General features: G+C 38.9%; 2 protein-coding genes across 6 annotated transcripts; one reads left to right on the top strand and one right to left on the bottom strand.

The window, feature by feature from the left end:
- Window positions 1–5,846: 5,846 nt before the first annotated feature.
- LIG4 (DNA ligase 4) lies at window positions 5,847–10,133 on the bottom strand. 2 transcript variants are annotated; one of them, XM_040054961.2, is made up of 2 exons: window positions 9,980–10,133; window positions 5,847–9,452 (listed from the first exon to the last, which is right to left on the bottom strand). In XM_040054961.2, the coding sequence occupies exon 2, from the start codon at window positions 9,436–9,438 to the stop codon at window positions 6,700–6,702; it is 2,739 nt and encodes a 912-aa protein (XP_039910895.1). In that variant the 5' UTR covers window positions 9,439–9,452; window positions 9,980–10,133; the 3' UTR covers window positions 5,847–6,699. The 2 variants fall into 2 exon arrangements, with proteins under 2 accessions (XP_039910895.1, XP_039910896.1); XM_040054962.2 differs by having other exon boundaries at window positions 5,900–9,452; window positions 9,996–10,047.
- Window positions 10,097–22,007, top strand: ABHD13 (abhydrolase domain containing 13). 4 transcript variants are annotated; one of them, XM_040054963.2, is made up of 3 exons: window positions 10,097–10,278; window positions 11,998–12,033; window positions 16,227–22,007. In XM_040054963.2, exon 3 carries the CDS (start codon window positions 16,262–16,264, stop codon window positions 17,273–17,275), a length of 1,014 nt encoding a protein of 337 aa, XP_039910897.1. In that variant the 5' UTR covers window positions 10,097–10,278; window positions 11,998–12,033; window positions 16,227–16,261; the 3' UTR covers window positions 17,276–22,007. The 4 variants fall into 4 exon arrangements, with proteins under 4 accessions (XP_039910897.1, XP_039910898.1, XP_039910900.1 ...); XM_040054964.2 differs by having other exon boundaries at window positions 12,002–12,033; XM_040054965.2 differs by lacking the exon at window positions 10,097–10,278 and adding an exon at window positions 10,513–10,676.
- The last annotated feature ends 1,836 nt before the right edge of the window (window positions 22,008–23,843 follow it).

The following is a 23,843-nucleotide window of genomic DNA, read 5'->3' on the forward strand; positions in this document are numbered from 1 at the left end:
GGGAAGTTTTTGTTTAAGTAACTGGAGATAGGCAGACCTGACTTGTCTCTGCAGGTCTCCAGAAGCCCTTTAGCAAATTTAGGCAGTTCTGCTTTGAAGCTAGATGCACATAATGTTGATGGGTCAACGTTTAAGTTAGAAGGATATATTAGCAAAGCTTATTTCTTCCTTGTGATCATCTTGAACCTGCTCACAGTATATTCATGCATGTAAAACAGCCAGTCCAGTCTATTTGTCTATACACAGAAATTATTTCACACCATTTTCAGCACAGCACATACTGCTTAAAGCTGGTGCATAAAGTTCTTTATTTGCATTTAACTAACTTCCAGGTCATACTGATAAACATATTAATTGAAATATCTTGTCTACCTCTTCCAACACCTTTTAAAACAACACCTGGCACAGGATTCTGCAGGGCGCAACCCCACCTAAAGGGAGGATCAAGTGAAGGATAGAAGGGAGGCTGGGGTAGTAGTGGGGTAGTAGGAGGCTGAGGTGGTAGTGGTGTGGAGGGGGAAATTAGGCTGACTAATAATGTAAAGGCTGTTCCTGCTTGAATACTGATGAGCCATGTTATCTATGCTGGCCACCTGCCTAACTATTTATTTCCTGCCAATGTTTGATTGCCTGCGCTGATCTTTGGGGAAATGTTATTGTGTGAATGCTGCTAAATGATTTTAATCTTTATTTTAATTCCTGTAAGCTTTTAATATAATTGTAAAAGATAATATGTGATTTTTGTGTTGTCTGATTGCTAAAACCTATGTGTAGTAATAAATGAGTGTTGAAATTCCCTATGGAAATTCCGGGATATAGCCAAAGGGCAGATAACTGTGGGTTAAGGCTTAAGTGAACAGCAGCAAAGCATTGCCACTGCCCTTGCTGGAGATGCACCGAGAACACTTTGGTTGTGTCAACATAGCACTCCTTATCTCCCCTCAGCCTGTGTAAGAGGCAGCTGTGGTCTGTTTTCTTGGCCTCTGCGCACTCATTTTGTTCTGATGTTACCTATAACTCCATGGCCAATCATGAACACTTGTCTTCTCACGAGCTCAAATTCCCACAGCAGAACTATGCCCTCACTCAGCGACCACAAAACCCAGCCACCTCCCCATGTTTCTTGTCTGCTCCTGGACATAATCCAGGGCATAGTATATATTTTCCATGGTCTCAAGGCTCTTCTTCATGTCAGATGCTCATCTCGGGCTCAATTCCTCATCCTGACTAGATAGATTAATGGCACAGGCCTGCCACAACTGTGCTGTTGTCCATAATGCAGCTTGCTGTGGACCAAGTAGCATTCTCCAAAACAGTGATGAAGCACCAGTTAGGATGGCCTGACCTAGGCTAAAGGTACAGCTTTTACATGACCAGACTATTTTAAGAAATGAGAACTTTTGCTGTACTAATGAGAACAGCTGGTGGTGGTTGGCAATATAGTTTAAACTGGAACTGGGAACCACTTCGGTTTAATGTAGGCAGCAGAATGCAAGGCATGGTCTGTGCTGAGTCCTAGGAACTTCTTGTTTCTACTGACTGAGTAAAACTTCCACAGTCCATTTTCTGGACGGGTAGGAAGAGGTCTGTGTGTAAGGCACAGTCATGCAAGTGACTGTGTGCAAGTGTCTTGGCCTGGGGCAGTCTACAGGTACAAATTCTGCAAAACTGTCACAATTCTTGTTCTCTAGCCTTCCCATCCACTTCTGGGATCTCTAAAAACATTCCTCAGCATTGCTAAAGATAAAGGAATAATAAGAGGTAAGGACAGAAGAGAGACATCCTATGCATCACATATGTCTCTCTCTCTCTGTCTTTATATATATGTGTGCACACACATACATACATATATATATATATATATATACATACATACATACATAAGTATATATATACACACACACTCTATGTGTGTGTGCACATTCACACATGCTCTAGCAGGTTTTGGCTACTCTGATGTAGAAACCCCCCTCCATGCAATTTCCTGGAGCTCATTCACATGCTGGATAGACAATCATGCAGTTGCAGAAGTCCAGAGCAGGGTCATGAATGAGCCACAGTCCATCCCTGCAAGGCCAAGGGTTCAGCACCCCAAACGAACCACAGAATTGTGTAAGTTAGACCAGAATTCATAAGCAAAGACAACCCAGTAGAAAGCACGTAATTCTAAAAGCATTTTGCACCGAGAGCAAATGTAAACCTGAATTTGGAAAGGCTGAATCAGCAGTGTCTTCCAGAAACACGGGTGATGAAGGCAGGTTATCCAAAACACATACAGCAGAAAACTTCTCCTGCACCATTACTTGTTAAGACCCAGGTCTCTTCCTAGTGGTAATATGTTTGTTTATATCTCCCAGTCACTAAAAACCCTTAAATATTTTAGTCTTAAAATTTTAAATGCTATCTGTATTGCACCTTAGATGGCTTTACTGAGTGTCTGCCAGGAATCTGTATGAGATCTTTATGCAGCAGTTGTTCTGTTCATAGAGCTCTTCATTACTAAATAAGAATTTAGATAATTGATACTGAAAAAAATTATTCTCAAGTTACCACATAATTCAGAGGGAAAAAAATATATATAGTAAAACTGTGTTTTTTTCTTAACTGTCTTTTATTTATTAACTTTGTTAATGTTGTTAATGCATTTGACTTCACTGCTCTGCCCTGGTTGCTGCAATAGCAGTGTGTCAGGTGGTCTACTCCCAGCACCTGCTGTGTTTCAGTTACAGAGAGATGTAATCAGCAAAACTGACTATCCTGTTTATTTCTCTTATCTTCCTTCAAAAGACCTGAACAATGTGATACCTATCAACTTCATATTTACTTTTGCCTTGAATAATCTTTTTTATTACACTAATAGCACTCAGAGATTTTAACTAAAACCAAAAACTAAAACACTAAAACAAACAAAAAACCCAAACAAACAAAACCCCAAAAAACAACAACAAAACCAAACCAAACAAAGCCAAACAAGCAAAAACAACAACAACAAGAAAACCCAACCCAACAAAAACCCCAAATCTGAGATGTATGTAATTATGTTTGGTATAATTATATGTGAACATGTTTAGAGGGCAGACTGAAGCATAACAGAGAGGTATATGTACTACCTTTAAACTGTACGTATAAATTCATTCCACTTTGGCAGCACACAGGTCTGACATATAAAATCTATTCACTAGTCAAAAAAGGCCAATTCAAGAGAGAAGCCGTGGGAGACCAAGAAGGAAAAAAGCAACCGCAAGACTTAATTGAGACTAGCTGTGTTACACATCTATTTGTTGTCTTTTACTTGAATACAAGTATTTATGCACTGACAGGAACTCCTATCCAACGGCCTTTGACCAGACAGATATTGCCTTAACTCTAGGTGTAAGATGTGCAGGCTAAAATAATAGATTTCAGAGAACACGTTGCCTCTGCTTGCCGCTGTTGTTGCCATAACAAAGTCTGCTGAGGTTATTAGCTGCTTATTAGCTGCAGGAGGAAGCTTCCATGCGCATGAACGTTCAAAATCCTACCTCCTCCTTGGATCTGTAGTGTTTACATGTATAAAGTTTACCATCACAAGAGAGAAGCTGTTACTTTAGCACTGCCATATCAAGACTGGGCAATGGGATGAAAGTGGTTAAATTACTGGAGCCTGTTTTCACTTTCACAATTGGTACAGTTATATATCACCTCAATTTGAAAAGCAGCTGTTCTCTCAGATATGGCTAGTATTTATACACAGCACTTAGCTCTTTCCACTGCTCAGGACACTGAACAACCTTGATGTTCATGTTCATTTGAATTAAATTTGGGTTATGCTTTGGGTTTTCTTGGTTTGCTTGTTTTTTCATCCAGTTTAATGTCTAGCTGTAAAAGTCATGCTGATAAAGAGAGTTAGCTATACTAAATTCTATTGTCCTGCAAATTAAAAAAAAAAAAAAAATCTATTAAATTTGCAATGAATATGTCACCACTTGACACTTGGACCATTCACAAGACACCTAAAATCAGAATGGGAAATTTAGTTCAGACCTGATTCACAGAACAGCTGAGGCTGGATGAGACCTCTTGAGATCATCTAGTCAAACACTGTCCAGTTGAAAGGTCAGGTAGAGCAAGTTGCAGCTGGTTGCATATTGAATGTCACCAAGGATGGAGATTCCACAATCCCTCTGAGCAACCTGTTCATTTGTTTCAGCACCCTTACAGTAAGAATTTTCCTAGTTTTAAGCAAAAGTTTCTGTTCTATTTTGTGTCCATTGCCTCTTGTCTTGTACCTCAGCTGCCGATGATAACTCTTCAAGCCCGGCACTTAAACCAGCTTTCAATCCATCTCCCTGCCCATTCATCTAGCCCACACTTCATTACCTGTCTATGAAAATATTACAGGAAAGTGTCAGAAGGCTTCCAAAAGCTGAGAAAAAAACTTCTAGAGCTCTACTTTTCTTCATCAAGCTGATCTTCTACTATAACACAAAATGCTAGACAAATTATAAAAAAATAAATTAGAATCACAAGGACTTCTATAAAAAATATTAAACAAAACAACCAACCTTCTACCTGAATCTGTTTCAAAAGGTTAATCTGAACTTCATAAAAAGCTATGGAGATACCATAGTTAACTTATTCTAATTGTACAACTCTATACAGAACCAGACTATATGAGTTCATCCTATTCCAGGAAAGACTGAGGATAAAAGAATGGAATACGCAACCCCTCACACCATACCCGCTCATTTTGTGTGTAACAATCCTTTTTTTTTTTTTTTTTCCCTGCTATCTTATTTCTGGCTACTTTAGTCCTGAAAAATGTATTTTACTTTATGTATGACAGGGAGAAAAATGAACTCTGGTTTCATAGCTTTACATAGTTCCTCTACCCATAGTATTACCAGAAGAATAAATTTAAATATATTTTGTCACTAATCTAGTGATAATTATACATGTTGAAACATTCTTATTACACCAGTTTTCAAATACAATCACATATGCTGTGAATATTAATGCTTGCTGTTTGAACTTAAATTCAACTCCTTTATATGTTCTCTCAAGATAATCTTCCCCAAAATTAAAAGAAAAGCTACATCTGTTTAAAGCATCCATTACATTTTACCTATTGAGTATATTTCAAATATTAAGAGAGTTGCTAATATACTAAGTGTTACCCTGGTTTTTCTGAGTTTCTTTGTTAGCCTTTTGATTTTCATAAATGGAGTCAGATCTTTTAGTTACTGTAGAATATTAGAGCAGTTTTCTACCTTTCCCATAGAAGTAATATAAACAAATCCTTTGTTTTTCATTCTCTGTCCTTTGTTTGCATATTTCTAACCTGAAAACAATTGTAACTGACAATTGGTCTGGCCACTGAGGCTGAGGAGTGGAAACCCCAAAAAGCCAATCTTCTGCTAGACCCACAAATGCATAAGAAGTAAAAAAATAAACAAAGGGGTCTCTTCTCTCCGCTCTTTCAGCTGGGAACTAGATCAGAAGAACATCTGCGAAAATCTCTTGTCTGCATGTGATTGCTTTGTGTGTCTCGGTGACAACTAAGAGATATCAATACAATTCCAATTAATCAATACTGCAATGAACCTTTCACATAACAATTGCCAAGCCTTTTTACAGGAACTTTTGCATGAACATGACCACAGAAAGCATTGAAGAAAGAGGTTAGGTAAAAACTGACTCCCTGTGATCTGCCCAACTTCATTTCTGTTTGATACCAATGTTGACAGAACAAGAAATCAGGCCTCAACATTTTTTCCCCTGAAAGTTAATGCATGAATTATCTAACAGTAGAAATTAAGTTTTGTGCTTTTCAAAAGTGACTGTCTTTTAAAGATAAATACCAGGCAGACTTTAAAAATAGATTTTATTTAGTAATCATAAAAATATACATTGAACTGGATATTTGGAAATTAATCCTACAATAATTTAAGAAGCATTTTTAAAAGATAAACTGATGGTTAATTGTAAAAGCCTAGTCCTGTCTCAATTCACAGATAAACTGTAATGAGCACAGGAGTTATTACAATTTTTAAGTAATTGATTTGTATTTCATACATATATATATCATTAATTCATTATCACCTCAATGAAAAGTTTAGGTTCTTTTGTACAAAGGCTATTTACACAAAGAAACATGGGATCTACACAATATCCTACAATCAAAGTGCTTCTGAGGCTGTGTGGTGCTTAATGCTAAAACCAATGTAAGCAAATTAAAATAGTGCAGATGAAGTTTATAAATTACTGAATTCCCTAGCTTATGGAAAAATATACAAGTCAACAAAAACATGAATGTGATTGCAAATCAATAGTTAAACAATAGCTAAACAGCAGAATCTCCATAAAATAATAAATTATTGTCTCCACTTTGAACAATGGAGGCAAGCATTATTAAAGCTAGAACAAGCTAGCCAGTTTCAAACATATTTTATTTATGTAAAATTTTAGATTGCTCCTGAGACCTGTTTGTGGATTAAAAGGCTTAAATTATTTATCTTGTGGTGGTATTTTCTCTCCAACATAGCTTAGTATCTTCTTGCTTCCACAAGAGTAAAATTAAAAGCCTTCCTCTGATTTCACTAATTCAGTGTTATTCTTTAGCCAAAGCCAGCTTTAAACAGACATGAAAACACACAAAAAATTTAGGACCTCACAAAATCCGAGTCAAATCACACCTTTGCTCCAATCTTAAAATCTGCTTTAAACTAAGTACTGATTTTCATTCTTTGCGACTCCTTCCTCCACTGAGTGTGTTACCCACAGCTCCGAAACAATTTTAAATTTTTTCCCAAATGTTCTTCTGAGTGCTTTCATCTGTTCTACCCGTGAATGATCTTCTCCTACAACAACATGGGAGACACCCTCTTCAAGGTGAGAAACTACTTTTGCACCATAAAAACGGAGCTCCAAAGCTCTAATTGATAGTGTAGTTCCAGGGATTTTGCTTTCAGGCTCACTAACAACAGCATAACAGTCCACATAAATAGTGCTTCCTCTGAATATACTGAGCCGACAACTGTTCCACCAGTAACGTTCTTCTAGCTCTGCAATCACGTCCAGAGGCATTGGCTTATTGTCTTTCATTCTTGAGAACACTTCCTTGAGTGGTGCAACATCTGTGTTTGCTGTGTAACTGTCTCCATAACAATCATACTCACGAGCAAAATGTTCTTTTGTGTCAGGAGACATGTGAATCATAAAGGCTGGTTGCCAAGGCACCAGCATTTTTGTTTGAAAACACTGAAGAAGCCATTCTGCCCTCACCACATCATATTTGTTGGAAGCAATAATGTTTTTCACTCTGACATTCTCAGCTCCTACAATGACACAGTAAGTCTCTGGCCCTGGGTTCTGTACCACACTGCCACCACATTCGGCTATTTTGCTTTCCAGCTCAGATTTTGAGTATTTTCCCATTCCTGTCATAACACAAAACTCAACATCTTCAAATACATTTGAAACCTTGCTTACACTAGAAAGATCAGGAGCCTTGAATTGCTCAGCTATTCCAATTATCTTCCTCACCTTTGAAACAGTTTTTCTTTTTTTCTCATGTGGCTCATCATACTCATCTACATGAAGGTGCTTAGATGCCAGCTTTCCTTGTGCTTTGCTTCTAAGGTCTTCTAACATGTCTGAAGTCATGCACTCATACCATTCTTTGTCTTCCCTTATCTTCTCAATTCGGGGGAATCTCAAAGTACAGCCAGTTTTGTACATATCACTGTCAACAATCTCAGCTGCCTTGATCTGAACTATAACAGAGTTGCAAGGTTCAATGTACATTTCAGGTTTCTCAGTTCCACACAAGATGTTACCAGGAGGGTCCTTCCTATGGTAGGGCTTCCAGTGTTTAGCCAGTTTCAAGCCTAGATCATACAACTCCTTCATAGTATAGCCAGAGCCAACACGACAAATAGAATGGAAAATGGTTGGTTTTTCATTTGGAGGGGGCGTCTCTGCAATAGCACATAGGAAATGAGACATCATTCCACCACGAGACCCCTTCCCCCAGTAACCACCAACAATTAAAAGGTCCAGTTCATCCATCAGTCCATTGACATACTCTGGCTTGATTTTTAACCAGCCTTCCCCACGTTTGTCAGGCTTGTATGTGGACATGGGATCTTTCACCATTATTCCTTCCTCTCTGTTATCTATTGCTTCATTTAAAGCATCAATTACTTCTTTTCTTGTTCTGCCACTTCTCTTATGGACAACATGTAACCTGCCCTTTACCGGGGTAAATACACTACTTAATATTTCATATCTTTTGCTTAGTACTTCATGCCCCAACTTCTGATCATTAACCATCAATACATCAAATACACAGAAGCAGGTCTGCAGATCAGAGTCCTCCACCATTCTTTTTATGTCAAATTTGTTTCCTTTTTGCATAAAAGTTTGTGTCTCAGGATTGTAAGCCATCATTTCACCATCGAGAATGCAATTTTGTATATTGCTCTTAAATACATTATGAATAAATGGCGTTAATGAGCCTTCAAGGGGTGAAGCACCAAACTGCTGAGTATAGTCAAACCCATTTCGGGAAAAATACTTGTACACATCCCCATCTTTGTGCATCTGCATACGTTCACCATCCAGCTTAGTTTCTATGTAGAATGTCTGGTTACTCATTTGCTTCTCAATTTGCTGGACATCTGCAATAGCAGCAAGCATTGGTTTAAAGGCAGAAAACAACATGATAGAAACATCACTAAGTGAGACAGAGGGATCATGCAGTTGTCTGCAAACTTTTTCCAAATCAGTGGTAACATTGTGCAATTCAGCAGCATCAGGATGAAAAATGGAAAATATAGTTTGTTGGCTAACACCAAGTTTTAGATCCTTTATAATCATTCGGATAAGCCATTTTTGTTCCAATGCTGTGCTCTGTGTAATTAACTGAAGAAGACTTTTCTTTAACTGCCCCTTGTTCTTAGCGGCATTATTATTAGCTATCACATCTAAATGTTCATTGACTTGTTCTATTGTCAGTCTGCCTTGTTTTGGGCTCCTGGGTTTTAGCACAAAGTAAGCGATCATGGCAAAATCTCCAGCATCTCCACGTGAGCCTGTAGGCGTTCTGTAATTTAAAAGCTTTGCAGCATCTTTTCCATCTTTTGGTAAATTAAGCAGTTCAATATAGAGCTTCGCAAGCATAGTTTCTTTAATTCCATATGCCATCCTTTCTCTTTCCAACTGTGGGAGAATAAGCCGCATAGCTGGGTAAAAGGAATCTGTGACATCTTTCTCTTTTTGATGGAGCGCATCATGGAATTTCCTCCAGGAATCCAGAAAATCTTTGAAATACTTGCTTTTCTCTGGACGAGATTTGCACTTCTGTATTCGCTCCAGAGTAGAACACAGATCTGCAAAAGGCACGTGAGAGGCCACCGTTTTTTTAGGAGGAGGCTGCGAAACAGGTGCAGAAGCCATCAGTCTTTTTTTCACTGGGAACAAAACAAAATTATAAATTTACAAACAAAACGCCAGTTACCCTGTCTTAAAAAAAAAAAAAAAAAAATTCGGTTTTTCTCATTTTTCTACCTAAGATCTAACCACTGTCTAAAAGGACGCCAGCTGATTCTTCATTTAAGGATCAAATTCAGCAGCGAGGCTGTGACACTGAAACAATGGCATCACCTAGACAAAGGTCCGCACGGCAGGAGAAGGCGCCGCTCTCCGCTCCCGCCGCTGCCCAGGCGGGAGCTTTCAGTGCTCGGAGACCGATTTCCTCCTCCACCCTCCCCGAGAACGCAGCCCGCTCCCGACACCACCCGCCTCAGCCCTTGTCCCCCGGCTGCTCCGTGCCGGCGGAGGGAGCGGCGTCCAAGGGGCCGGACAGGGACCGCCCTGGCGCACCCCACAGCCCCCAGCACGGCGCTGCCACGGCCACAGCACCCGCGGGGCACCGCCCGCTCCGCACGGGCCCGAACAGCAGGGAGGGTGGAGGAGCGGCCACCCCGGGAACACTCACGGGGAGCCGCGGCTACCTGCGGGGCCGGGCTGACACCGGCCTCCCACGGCCCCGGAAGAGGAGGGCCAGACCGGTGACGCCGGGCTCCGCGCTCCTCCCCCGGGCCGGTGCGGGGAACGGTGGCGAAGCCCGGGGCGGGGAAAGGCGGGGAGAGAAGGGGGAACGGCCGGACTGTGCCCTGGAAGCGGAACCGCGGCTGCGGTGACTTCCTGCGTCGGGAGGAAAAAGCGGTGGTTGAAGTTGCGCGTCGGGGTCTGCGCTGGCCCGAGGCACCGGCGGCGCCCGGGAGGATGCGGCGGGTGGGTCTGGCGGCGCCTCGGGCCCGCCGCGGCCGCGGCACGGGAGGGGCCCGGGCCCGGCCCCTGAGGCCGCGCCGCGCCCGGGGCAGGCGGGGCGGCGGGGGCGGCCGGCGCCTTTGGGGTTCGGTTTGGGGTCCCGTGGGGGCTAAAGGCGTCTCTTCCCCGGGGCGGCGGCGGGCGGGACATTGTCCCGGGCGGTGTGCGGCTCCTGTGCCCGCACAGCGGGACGGGGCTGCCGAGGAGCTGCTCCCTTGGCAGTGGCGATAAAGGTTCCTGCAGGTGCCTTCCTGCAAAGCCCGGGGAGCTCTTAAGGTTCTTGGCAGCAAGGTCTCGCTCCGGTGTTTCGTTTGTCTCCGCTGCCAGATGGAACAATTCCTGCAAATGTGTGCTTGTAGAAGGTGGGGCTGATGGTAACTGTAGTGTTCTTAATGGGCTAAGTGATTGTTTCGAAAAGGCTGAACTGGGTTGTTTCTCTTAAGTCAAAAAAGCAGCAATTTAACGAGCTTCGAAATTACTGTTTTAGGAGCCTTTGGGTCCTAGAAAGTTAAGTTTTCAAGTTAAGATATAGCCAACCTTGGTTTGTTGTTTGGGTTTTTGGTTTTTTTGTTTGTTTGTTTTTTACCCAGTATCATCCTAACTCAAGACATCGAGTTACATTTGATGATACTTTGTACCGTTTGTCGGCTGGGAGGAGAAGTGTCACGCGAGTTGAGAGGCAAACATTTTCAGTTCTCAGTAAGCGCAGCTTGAACCAAAGCTGTGGGTATTGGCTGTTTGAAATAAATAGGACAAGTGACTCGTGGATGTTAAAGCCAGAGACATGAAATGTGTGACGCTTAAGCTATTCTAACTGTACTTTTTTGTTCGTTTGGAGTCTCTACTTTTTTTTTTTTTTTTTTTTTTTTTTTTTTTTTTTTTTTTTTTTTTTTTTTTTTGAGTGTCTGTAGGATTTTAGTATTAAGGAAGTGTATTTTTCTGGCCCTTACTAAGCTTGTAGGTTTTCTTCCAGATCAGTTCCCCCTCTGAAACTAACTTTTTATAGTTGTGTACCTAATATTTCTGAATAAATATGAGTAAATGTAGCGCTTGTGCAGATATTGTCTGTATCTGGAGGAGGTAGAGTCTAGGAAAAGGAAGTGGAGACAAACAGATGTCATTAGATATTTCTTAAGAACACAGAGGATTTTTTGGTTTTTGTTTGCTTTGAATTCCAAAGGATTGCAGTGGGTGTTAAGATTAAACTCTTTTCTTAAAGCTCTTTAATGAGGAAGCAGGCATTAAAGACCTGATTGTGCTTCTTAGCACTAATTTTAAAGCTACTTGTGCACTAAAAGTTAGTTTTAACGAGAGAATGTAATGTTTGGTTTTATGCACTATGTATATATGCTATGTTATTAGTAAAATATTATAATCATATATGTATATGATTATAATATTACAGTATTGTCATATACTGTGTGTTGTTTAAATAGTCCAGGACATTTCATTGTGATTCTTGAACTTTGTTATAAGATGTCACATTCATCAAATGTTTTAAGCAAGCATTCAGCTTGATAGGAGGAGCATGAGATGCACAGTTTCCTTAGTGAAGCAGCTGTAACTTTTAGGGGGTTTGGCTCATCACTTCTTAATCTTCTTCAAATAACAAGATAAACAGTAAATTACCTGTGTAATTATAAACAATTTTACACAAAATTCATAAATGGAATTGTCTTTCAGGCAGAGATGAAGCCTGGGAAATCATCACATCTAAAGGTAAATGTTTTATGATATGATTAGTGTATGAAAGTAGTACTGTTTCATATTAAAAATATAGACGAAGGCAAAACAACAGAACCTGTGGCAGATACAAGAGTAATTTCAGCGGCCGTTTAAAATCAACAAAAAATTGTTCACTAGTACTTTAAATATACACTTGAATTTTTGTGATTTTTTTTTTCCATTGATAATGGTGTTAACCATTTAAAAATAGCATTAGGGCAAAATAGTTTATTGTTAAAAATGCCTTGATCATAAAGAGGTTTTTTTCCTCTAAATTTCTATTGTTGTGAGTGATTTGTATTTTCAGTATCTGCCTGATTTTGGGACTTGTAGCTCATCTAATAGAACACAGAGGTCTGCAATAGTTCCTAGGTTATGGATTCATCAGTGGAGGTGTGTAGATACAGGGGCCTGCGTGTATGTGTGTATATCAACAAATGTGTATATCGCAACACAAAGCTGAAACGTACCAATTCCAAATTTCCTGTTTTGAGAGACAGTACAGTTCCAGGGCAGTTTAGACAGCAGTCTGGCTAAGTCTTACTTTTATTAGGTCTTAATGTTGAGTTGGGCTGCGTTGCTGTTGCTATGTGGCAATGGTTTCCACAGTAAAGCTGTGTATTTCAGTACTGTTTTCTGCTTGTCTTTTAAGCTTACCAAATATAAATCACCAAATAAATACTTGTAGGAAGTATCAGGATTTCCAAAGGCTAGCCTTTCTAATGCACAGTATCAGAGGGAAAAATTTCTTTCTTTTTTTTTTTTTAATTTAAAAAACCTTATGCTAATTTACCTAGCCTTTTACTTAGTTTAAATAATCAGTGATTATGAAATACTGTGAATGCTGTTAAATGAGATACGACTTCTTGTTAAAGAAAAATCTTGTTTTTGAAGTTACAACAATTATGTGAAATACAGTGCTGTAATACAGTATTTCTTCCAAAAAATTTTTTTTTTTTTTTTTTTTTTTTTTTTTTTTTTTTTTTTTTTTTTTTTTTTAGTGAAGCACGATTGCCCTCCAAGAACTTAAAAGGGTGAATGCTTCTTGATATAGCTGGGGCATCAGACAGTTATGGGGCAAGTCCATGACTGGTAGTCTAGGAACAGAAGCAGTCTTGTCTAAAGAGAGGACAAACAGCAGGTTTGTCCAGGTGGTAGGTTGCTGGGTCTGCTGTTTCTCAAGTTGGCCACATCAGACATCAAAGTCTAAATACACTGTTCTCCCACTCTCACCTTTTCCAGATTATTCTGGCCCCATATTGGTCACAAAATTAGAGATGCAGGAGAAATGCCACATATGCTCTTCATAATTCATGACAGAGTATTTGCATCATAAGATGCAAATTGTAAACTGCTTGAAAGATTTATAATTTCCCATCCAGCACACCAGGGTGGGAATTAAAGACCAAGAAGAGAATTTTCTCTGTGTGTGTGTTGTCTTGCAGTATTTTGAACAGTCCCAAATCTCATACACTTCAAACAAGTGCTGACCTTACTGCTCACTGAATATTACTATATTAGCTTACCCTTTTTTTTTCCTGGCCTTCAAGTGGAAATTTTGTTCTGTTTGTGTCATCTTCTGCTGTCCAAGATAGCGTTTGGAAGGTCTGTTGCTTTGAGCTCCATTGAAGGTGTGGGTTGTAGCTTTATTGAGAATGAGGTTGTATTGATTTGGCTTAGAGTCTCTTCTAGGCCTGTATGCTTGTTTGTGAAACCATCTTTTTCTGATCGTTTAATTGGTGTTGAATGATGGGGAGGAACCTAGGAAAAGTTTTTATCTTAGTTTTCTAGCTAACAATTCTTGCAGCAAGATGTGAAGGCTTAGAAATGCATGGAACCAGTGAAGTTTCGCACAGCTGGGAAAAAAACTTTAGTAGTAATGTAATTGTTTAATATTACAGAGTAGTCAGCTTTATTTAAATATGTAGTGAGCGTGAAACATTTATGTCTGTGTAGTTTCCTCTTCCTGTTAACTACTTATTGTATGTTGAGCTGTAGTTGTAGGATGTACTGGCTTTGCATTTCTAGTAGCAAAGTATTTGTATATACCTATATATTTATTTATATACATATATACACACCTGTATGTACATATATATCTCTCTATATACCTTTATATATCAGAAGTAATTGCACAGCAGCATTGTCTCAGTAGTATAATATTTTGATAATATTAGCCTGCTGAAGTAAAAATAGAAGCAGTGCACTTCTCATGAAACTGAGATGGCTTATAAAATCAGTATCAGTCTCCAAATAATAATCCTTAGTGTATGTGGGATAGCCATTGCAAAACTTCATCACTTGAAGTGAGATTTTTTTTTAAAATTCTTTGTCTCTTTGTAGTTTTGTTTAACAATGGGTTTCTTACTCTTGTGCATATCTTGTTGAGAAGGTATTTTTGGAGTTCCTTTCATTTTGTAAAGAAAGTCAACAAAATGTTGAATAGTGTAGGTAAGGAGAATGGTTTTACTCACTCATTATCAATGTTCTTATAGTCTTGAAATGTAATGCACGAAATGTTTGTTAACTTCTTTAGGGAGTTCTCTTCGAAATTGAAGTAGCTACTTTATATATCTTTTAATAATTGTGAGTTCTTTTCAAGGGAAATGGATCACAAAAATTAAATTTGCCTGTAGACAGTATTTGTGCCTACTTTGATATGGATAATAAACAAGAACTTATAAATAATATAAGATAACTAAGTTCAGATAACTGTCTTTAAGACTATTTTATATTTCACCAGGTTTTTTTGTATTTGCAATGGATACAATATATAAAAGCTTAATATCACATTGGGTTTGGTTAATACACAAATCTTAGGATGTGACATATTTATTTTTGTTTCTGATTTATTTCTAATTTTTGCAAAAAATAGAGATGGCAGTTTTTGCTGATCAGATTAGGTGCTTATATCTGTGGAATGCAAAAGCTGTAGCTGCAGAGGTCACCTTTTATAACTTGAGCCTACCTAGATGGCTGGTATAAAATGCTTGGATGCATCTCTGCATGTCAAGCTCCTTTGGAGTTTGAATTCAGATTATTACTGTGCTATATCACTTTAGGAGATTATAAGTTTGTGTCTAAAGTGTGACTATTATCTGCTATATAGTTTAGTCTTCTCAAACAAGTGAGTTTGTGTTGTCTCTTCCGGGTAGTGAGATTATTCAATTCAGTGGTGACTGAATGGTTACTGTAGTTTTTGTCTAGATTTGGCAGGTTTTGACTGTTTCCCTATGAACCAGGAGTGAATACTCCAAGATCTTGTATGGATGCTGGGAGACATAACTTTTGGTTGGAAAGAAGGTTTAATCCATTGTCATTAGCATCACTCTCCTCATTTTATGCTGTGTATATGTTTTGTCATGAGTGAGTCTGTTTTCCTGTTTGGTGTTTTCAGCAGTGCTTTTCATTGACCAGAGAATAATGTAGTTAACTGACTTTTTTCAGTGGTCTTGCATGATGATAAAATCTTCCATTCAGCTAAAGACTTAATGTGGATTACTGATCTGATAGTGGAAAATTATTGTTATAGATTAAAAGCAATCAAAATATAGGAGAAAAAAGAGCTGTCATAAATGTAACCACAGCATGGTATCTTAGTATAGAGGAGTCTCTCTTCTGAGCAGTTCAGGTGTTGCTCTGTAACCACAGATGATTGAGATGTTGAAAGGCAACCAGTAATGCATAGTGGTGCTGGGATGTGTGGTGAGCCTCCACTGTCTGCAGAGTGACGTGCACAGGTTTCCTGCATACTACTTAGCAACTTAGAAATAAAGGCTATTTTTGTTTGTATTCTCTGAATTCTAGAGTTACTTACGTGAGCAGCTTTGACAAACTGGTGATTCAATCTATATGGTTGTCCTCTTGCTTAGTAGGAAAATCTGAGGGAAAGCAGAGGTTACTGTGGTCTCAGTCAACCAGTCTTCTAGTGCTGTTATTGCACTGCCTTGCCAAAATACTTTAAATGGGAATTTGAAGAGCTCTAATGCCTTTACTTCTGATTGCATTTCTGCTTGTTTTACAGAGTCAAATGGTTTCCAAAAGTTCAAGGCGAGTTTGCCACAAAATTTTATGTTAATGCTCTAATACATTGACTTGCTATTAATCTTCTGCAAGTACAAATGCTTAAATTGCTACCTTTTTCTTTTTTCCTGTATTTATATATATACATTTGGGTTCTTTTGCAGGATTTACTTGGAGTAAAAGATCACTGACTTCTACAATGGAAAAATCATGGATGCTTTGGACCTTTGTTAAAAGATGGCTACTAGCTTTGGCTTCCTGGTCTTGGAGTCTCTGCCGTATTTGTCTTTTGCCGTTGATCGTGACTTTTCACTTGTACGGAGGCATTATACTCCTTATATTAATATTTGTTTCAATAGCGGGTATATTATATAAATTCCAGGATGTTCTGCTTTACTTTCCTGAACAGCCCTCTTCATCACGCCTTTATGTTCCTATGCCTACTGGTATACCACATGAAAACATCTTCATCAAAACCAAAGATGGAATTCTTCTAAATCTTATTCTGCTGAGATACACAGGGGACAATGCAGCCTATTCTCCAACCATCATTTACTTTCACGGGAATGCAGGCAACATTGGCCACAGGTTGCCAAATGCTTTGTTAATGCTGGTAAACCTGAAAGTCAACTTGATTCTGGTTGATTATAGGGGGTATGGCAAAAGCGAAGGAGAAGCGAGCGAAGAAGGCTTGTACTTAGATTCTGAGGCTGTCTTAGACTATGTGATGACTCGGTCTGATCTTGACAAAACAAAAATTTTTCTTTTTGGCCGTTCCTTGGGGGGAGCAGTAGCTATTCACTTAGCTTCTGAAAATTCCCATAGGATTTCTGCCATTGTGGTGGAGAACACCTTTCTTAGCATCCCGTACATGGCCAGCACTTTGTTCTCTTTCTTTCCGATGCGATATCTTCCACTATGGTGCTACAAAAACAAATTTCTATCCTACAGAAAAATCTCTCAGTGCAGAATGCCTTCTCTCTTCATCTCTGGGTTGTCTGACCAGTTAATTCCGCCAGTTATGATGAAGCAACTTTATGAATTATCCCCAGCTCGGACTAAGAGATTGGCGATATTTCCTGATGGAACTCACAATGACACTTGGCAGTGCCAGGGATATTTCACTGCACTTGAACAGTTCATCAAAGAAGTAATAAAGAGTCACTCCCCTGAAGAAATGGCAAAAACATCATCTAACGTAACAATAATATAATTGATATTCTTCTTTGGGCTGGGGCAAGTACCTGCACTGTACCTTGATTTGTGATAAGTGGTAAAAGAATGTCTGTTTTTAAATGTATGTTGTGTCTGTACTTGCCTAAAGAGTGAAATTAAACTTTGAAAGGTCTGATATTTTATTAAGGTGTTCTAGATAACTTTTACATTTGCAGCATTGTAAATGAACCATTTTATGTCTTTCTCATACTTTTTTAGTATCTCTGTCCTGATATTCCATTTGTTTGATATGTACAACAGATGCTATTAAAGAAACTTGCTACAAAAGTAGTACAGAATGTATTTAGAACAACGGGAGGCTCTTCAGTATTCACTGCTGTATGTGTGAGCTTTTTGGACAGCCATGGTTAGCACAATGATTTGTTGCTTCTCTTAGAGTTTATTTAAAGTGTGCCATGCATGAGATTAGTGTTTTATTTCTTGAAATTTTATATTATGCAAAGTGGGAAGTCTTTGATGTGCTAAATAATATAAACTAACATAAATGGTAGAGTATACTTGCAGGTATACTATCCTGGGTTATTACTGGTTTCTATGGTTATGCAAACTTGCATATGTCAAACTGCAGCTGAAGATGAAAAGATACTTTCCTTATTTTCATTTATTATTTGTATTATAATAGTGCACAGAAGGTTGTATGTGCCTAACATCATGACTTCAGGATTTTACCCAAGTAATTTCTCTATAGAAAATAGAAGTAACTTTTTCTGAGAGAGATCAGTGCAATCTAAGCTCCTTTCTGCCTCAAGCTCTCCTCACTAATGTATAGGCAAACTATTTGTTAATAGTAGTCTGCTTGTGCATTTGAGGTGGTATTTCTAAAGGCAAAATGGGTGGGCGCAAAGGTAAAAGCAGGTTTTTGTGTTCAGACTTCTGTGCTGATGTAGTTAAATGTTTGTGTCCTTTATTTATACCTCCTAAAGAAACAAATCCAAATAATTACCAGTGAACACATGATTAGAGATAGTTGTTACAGTAAGGATAGTGAAAATGAGCAGAAAGTCCTAGATGGTCATCATTGGGAGTAGGAAAGCTCTGCAGATAGTGATTGACTGGAACAACAAGCCAAGGCCAACTGCACGAGTTTCAGCAAGATGAAAGGCCAGGTCCTGCACTTCAGTCACAGCAACCCCGTGCAGCACTACAGGCTGGAGAAAGAGTGGTTTGAGGGCTGGTCAGCAGAAAAGAGACTTGGAGGTTCTAGTCAACAGCTAGCCAGATCGATGTAAGCCTGCAGTGTGTCCAAGTGGTCAAGAAGGCCAATGGCATCTTGGCCTGTATCAAAAACGGTGTGGCCAGAAGGACCAGGGCAGGGATTGTCCCTCTGTACTCAGCAGTGGTGAGACCACACTTCAAGTCCTGTGCTCAGTTCTGGGCCTTTAACTACAAGACATACTTTGAGGTACTGGAGATCCAGAGATGGGCAGCAGAACTGGGAAGGATCTGGAGCACAAGTCTTATGAGGAGCAGCTGAGGGGTATGGTGGTCTGTAGTCTGAATAAGTGGGGGTTCAGGAGAGACCTTATTGCTCTACAACCACTTGAAAGGTGGCTGTAGCAAAGTGAGGATCTCCTCTTGAGCCATGTTTCAAGTGCAAGGATGAGAGGAAATGGCCTTGCATCAAAGAAGGTTCAAGTTGGGTATTTTAAAATCAATTTCACTGAAAGAGTGGTTAGCCATTGGACTAAGTTGCTCAGGGAGATGGTGGAATCACCACTTCCGGAATCGTTCAAGAGTCATGTGGATGTGGCACTTGGGGATACCATTTAGGGGTGATTATGGTTGTGTTAGCCTGATGATTGTACTGGATGACCTTGAAGGTCCCTTCCAACTTGGATGATTCTGTGATCAAAGACGTAAGCTGTTAGCTCTGTCTCTAATGGAGTGTGAGGGGCTCTTTAGATCTCTTCTGCAGGTTTATTTACTCATCTGCTGCAGCTGAGTTTGCCTCTTCAAAGTATTTTTTTTTTTTTTTTTTAATAAAAAGAACAAATTGGAAAGTCTTCCACACAGTCTGTAAAGTTGCCCTTTGGATTCAAATTTTTAAGTAATCTTTTATGCCATGTTGTCCTGATTCAGAAAAGCATCTCAGCACACACTTATCTGTTTCCTAAGGGACAGTCATATTTTAAGCTTGTGCTTAAGTTCTCTAGTAGAATAAAACTGCTTTCCTGAACTGGTGCCTTAATAAGGTTATGCCTCCTAATGGAATTGTAGTTCTTACGTACACGTGGGTAATAGTTGTCAGCAGTTTGTATATAGGACTTCTCATAAATGTGATTTGGGGGGGCTTTTTTTTTTTTTTTTTTTTTTTTTTTTTTTGTGGTTGTTTGACTGTTTTATTTTGTTTGGGTTTTTTTGGTGTTTTTTAAATAAGCAAATCCATACCAGAAGTTGCTGCTTTCTCTGATAAGTATCTTTTGTGATACTATTATTAAGATTTTCTTAAGAGTTGATTGAAAAAAGCCTATCCATCTTTGTGGAACTATAGATATGAAAACATAGAGCATATTTTTCAGTGAGTGAAACCAAAACTATCTTTTCAGCCTTACAGTTGTGATACATATTTTTTTCTTTTGGGGAGAGAAGTGCTTAGGCAAAGGGTATTGGAGAAGTTTGACTGGGGCTGGGAGATGAGGCTGTGTTTGTATAGCAGAAAGGAGTTGATAGACATAGCATTGCCTTTCCCTGGTGTATTCTACAGTGAGATATGAACTGCTTGCATAGATTGTTTAAACTCCTTCACATTGCTTTAGAATAGAGGTGGAGGCAGAGAAGGAGTATTGGAAGTCAAATACTGCTTTTCTAAAATTAAGTTGATAAAGCCAAAAGAGTAGATTAATTGTTGGAGACGGAAGAGAAAGTACTTGTTTCAGAAGTTGTCATATCTTGACATTAAATACCATTGCAAGAGGGGGGTTCACAAAGCATCAGTTTCTAAAGTAACATGGCATTTAACCCCACTTGCCACCAATCAAAACAAAACACTCAACTCCAGAATACTCCCAATATTATGTGGTACTGGTACTTGTAAACAAATTAAGTATTCCTATTTGAGCACACGGTTGCTAAGACAAAGTCAAATGTGTGGTGTTAGATTATGGCAATCTGAAACTCTTCAAAGTGGGCTGTATCTAAACTTTGCTTTTTATTATCAAGCCATATATTTTTACTATATTGTCTACAGGAATCTTTAATTTTGCAGGTACTGAGTGTGAGTTGACACAATTGTCATATATGCGTCCTTTACACTTAACATGGTTTCTTCCACCTTCCACACACGCAGTTTTGTTTCTCACTTAATGGGCTGGCCTCATACACTTGTGAATAGATGTTATTGTGCTATTTTTCATTGCATTGGTTATGAAGTACACTCAAGGAAATATAGGAGGGAAGTGATGTTTTTATGCAAATTTTCCACTGTTCTGCTTACAATTCTTTAAGGGAGGGAGGAAGAAGAGAAAGGAAACTTGTTCTGACAAGTGAAGACTTGTTTTTATTTCATGGACTGTGTGATGGAAACCACAGTTATCTGCTGCTAAAAAATTAACTGCAAGGAACATAACAATTTTAAATTGCCAAATGGTGTGCTATGATACTGTTGCATGTATTTTATTTAATACCATTATTGTTTTCCCATAACAGTCATCCATTTGTGTATTTGTTTCCTAAATATTTGTCATATAAATTTCTAGTTTGGGAAGAAGTCGAGTTCTTTTTGCAGGTTTGTAAGAAAGCCTTGGTTTAAATATGTTCATTAAAGGAATTTTCTGTTTTATAAGAGGAAATTAAAGGTTTTTTAAAAAAAGAAAGAAAGTAAAAACAAAGTTCCTGGGGAGGGGTCAGGAGTTGAACAACTGTAGCATTAGAGTTCCTTGTAAGGAAGCATAAAACCTTGTGTGTGCACACATATGTGTGGTTTTAATTAGTGGAAATACTTGAGGCTTCCTACTAACCCAAGTTTACATTCCCAGAATTTGCTTCTGAACTGTGAAATGCAAAGAGATAAGCTGTGCTTTCTTCTGGAGAAACATTAACTGGTTTTAGCTGCCCTCATGTCCATTTCTCAGGTAAAATTAGAAATAGAGCACAAATGCATTTGGTAGGCTATGGACAATCTGTCAGCTGAAGGACAGAAGGATTAACTATTTATACAAAATATGCATATCAGCATCTCTAAGCTAATAATTGGGTCATGTTGGATGTTCACAGTGAAGAATGCAAGGCAGAATTGAGAGTCCAAGGTATGGTCTTTTCTGTTAGCAAAAAGATGCAGATGTACCTCCATTTGTATTTCATCAATTCTTGAAAAAGACATTTTTATTTATGTGAATGACAGGTGATTTTGCTAGGGGCACTTCTGCCAAATATAAAATCAGTGCCTCTTGCATGTAGTGGGATCAGCCTGATGTATCCCATTAGGTATAATTTGCAATGCCATCCTGCTTGTATAATTTAGAGTAGAACCCCACAGAAGCATAAATAGAGATAGCATATTGAAGTTCTAAATAACACTTATGTTTTGAATTCAGAAACAGTCACTGATTATGAGATGCAAGCTTTTTATTTGATTTTTCTTTAATATATAGTTAAGGCAAAACTGTCTTATAAGGTATTCTTAAGTTTTGTAGACAATGCATAAATGTTATTGTATATGTGCTAATTGTGGCAGTTTTACATTATCATTCTAGTTGGTTTTTACAATAAAGTTAATTTTACAAGAAACACTTTTCTATTTTTATGTACTGACATATGCAATAAATTGATACATTAAAAGTGCTGTCAATGTCTTGTTCTAGTTTGTGGCCTGTCTTCAGTGTGTGTGAAGACGTAGTTTTGTTTGCATGGTAACAGATGTATACCCAAGGTATCATTTTCAGTCACTTACTAATGCCAGAGCACATGGACTAGACATCTGCATTGTTAGATGTGGCCTTTGTGGAAAGCTATTACAGCAGGGGGAAAAGCATATTACAAAAATGTTTCTAAGCTTTGTCATGTACCCTCACTTTCTTGAAGTGTTAGTAAGTAAAACTGGTATGTGGTGGCTTTCCATCACTTTCTAACACATTTTGTATTTCAAAATTTCTCTGTTGTTTGGGGGTTTGAGAGATGGTCTAAATACTATGTCCATTAAGAAGTATTTTGAAGTGTTTCTGAATACTTTTACCACCTATGCTAGCAATATTTTAAATGTCAATTTTAAATCGTATAATGCCACTCAGATTTATAGTTAATTCATAGAGTTGGAGTCAATCTGAGGCAATTTCTGCTTTCTTACAGAGAAATGCACTACTAAGCTTACATTACCTCTTCTTTCATTCAGCATAGTTAATATGAAATACCCAGAAAATAAGGGGTTACTGCTGTCTTTTCTAAAGCTGCAAAATATGTGTCCTCTCCTGAATTACTACAAGGCTTATAGTTCATTTTTAACCCAGTACCTAGGAAACTGGGCTGTGGGTGTGGGGGAGTAGGTGTGGTACATTTGGACACTCCGTTCAAGATATCTATTAATTTGGAATGAAAAAAAAAATCAAAAATCTCAAATTTTTGTACAGGAAGAAATGACAGTACAGGAACTCCAAATTTGGGTACTTCATGTGAATATTGCCCTGAATGAGAAGCAGGTTGCTGTCTTGTGAGCTATGTCACTAAAACTTACTTACACAGTGCTGTTCTGGAGAACAAAGTCTTACATTTGCTTTTCTCACTTGAAAATTGATAAGCAGCTGGGCCACAAAGTGCAATACAAATTGTGTCTTGGAATGTCTTATGATGTTATATTCATTTACTTAGTAGGTAGGTCTAGGCCTTTGTATCAGGCAAAACACAGTATTTGAATTTTTCTCTGAATTTGCGGGTACTGATTAAATCATAGTAAACATTCATGAGGGCTTATGAACACCTAAACTAAAATTGGAGCAGCCATGCCAGATGGGCTTGGGGGTGCTGGTGGAAGAGAGGCTGGACATGACCCAGCAACCTGCACTCAGCCCACAAAGCCAAGTGTGTCCTGGGCTGCATCCAAAGCAGTGTGGCCAGGAGGGCCAGGGAGGGGATTCTGCTCCTCTGCTCTGCATTGGCGAGACCCCACCAGGAGTGCTGCATCCACTGTGCATCAGCACAGAAAGGACATTGAGCTGTTGGAGGGAGTCTAGAGGAGGGCCATGAAAATGTTTAGAAGGATAGAGCACTTTTTCTATGAGAAAAAGCTAAGAGAATTGGGCTTGTCCAGCCTGGGAAAGAAAAGGTTTTGGGGTGACCTAATTGCAGCTTTACAGTGCCTGAGGGAGGCTACAAGATAGAGGCTTTTTACAAGGTCATGTAGTCACAGGACCAGTGGGAAAGGCTTCAAATTGAAAGAGAATAGGTACAGATTAGATATTTGGAGGGCGTTCTTTGTGTGAAGATGGTGAGGCACTGTAACAGGTTGCCCAGAGAAATCGTGGATGTCCCATCCCTGGAAGTGTTCAAGGCCAGGATGGAGGTGTCAACATGATCTAGTGGAGGATGTCCCTGGCCATGACAGATGTTGGAACAAA

The sequence above is a fragment of the Hirundo rustica genome, chromosome 2 (genome assembly GCF_015227805.2).
Source record: "Hirundo rustica isolate bHirRus1 chromosome 2, bHirRus1.pri.v3, whole genome shotgun sequence".
Taxonomy (NCBI): domain Eukaryota; kingdom Metazoa; phylum Chordata; class Aves; order Passeriformes; family Hirundinidae; genus Hirundo; species Hirundo rustica.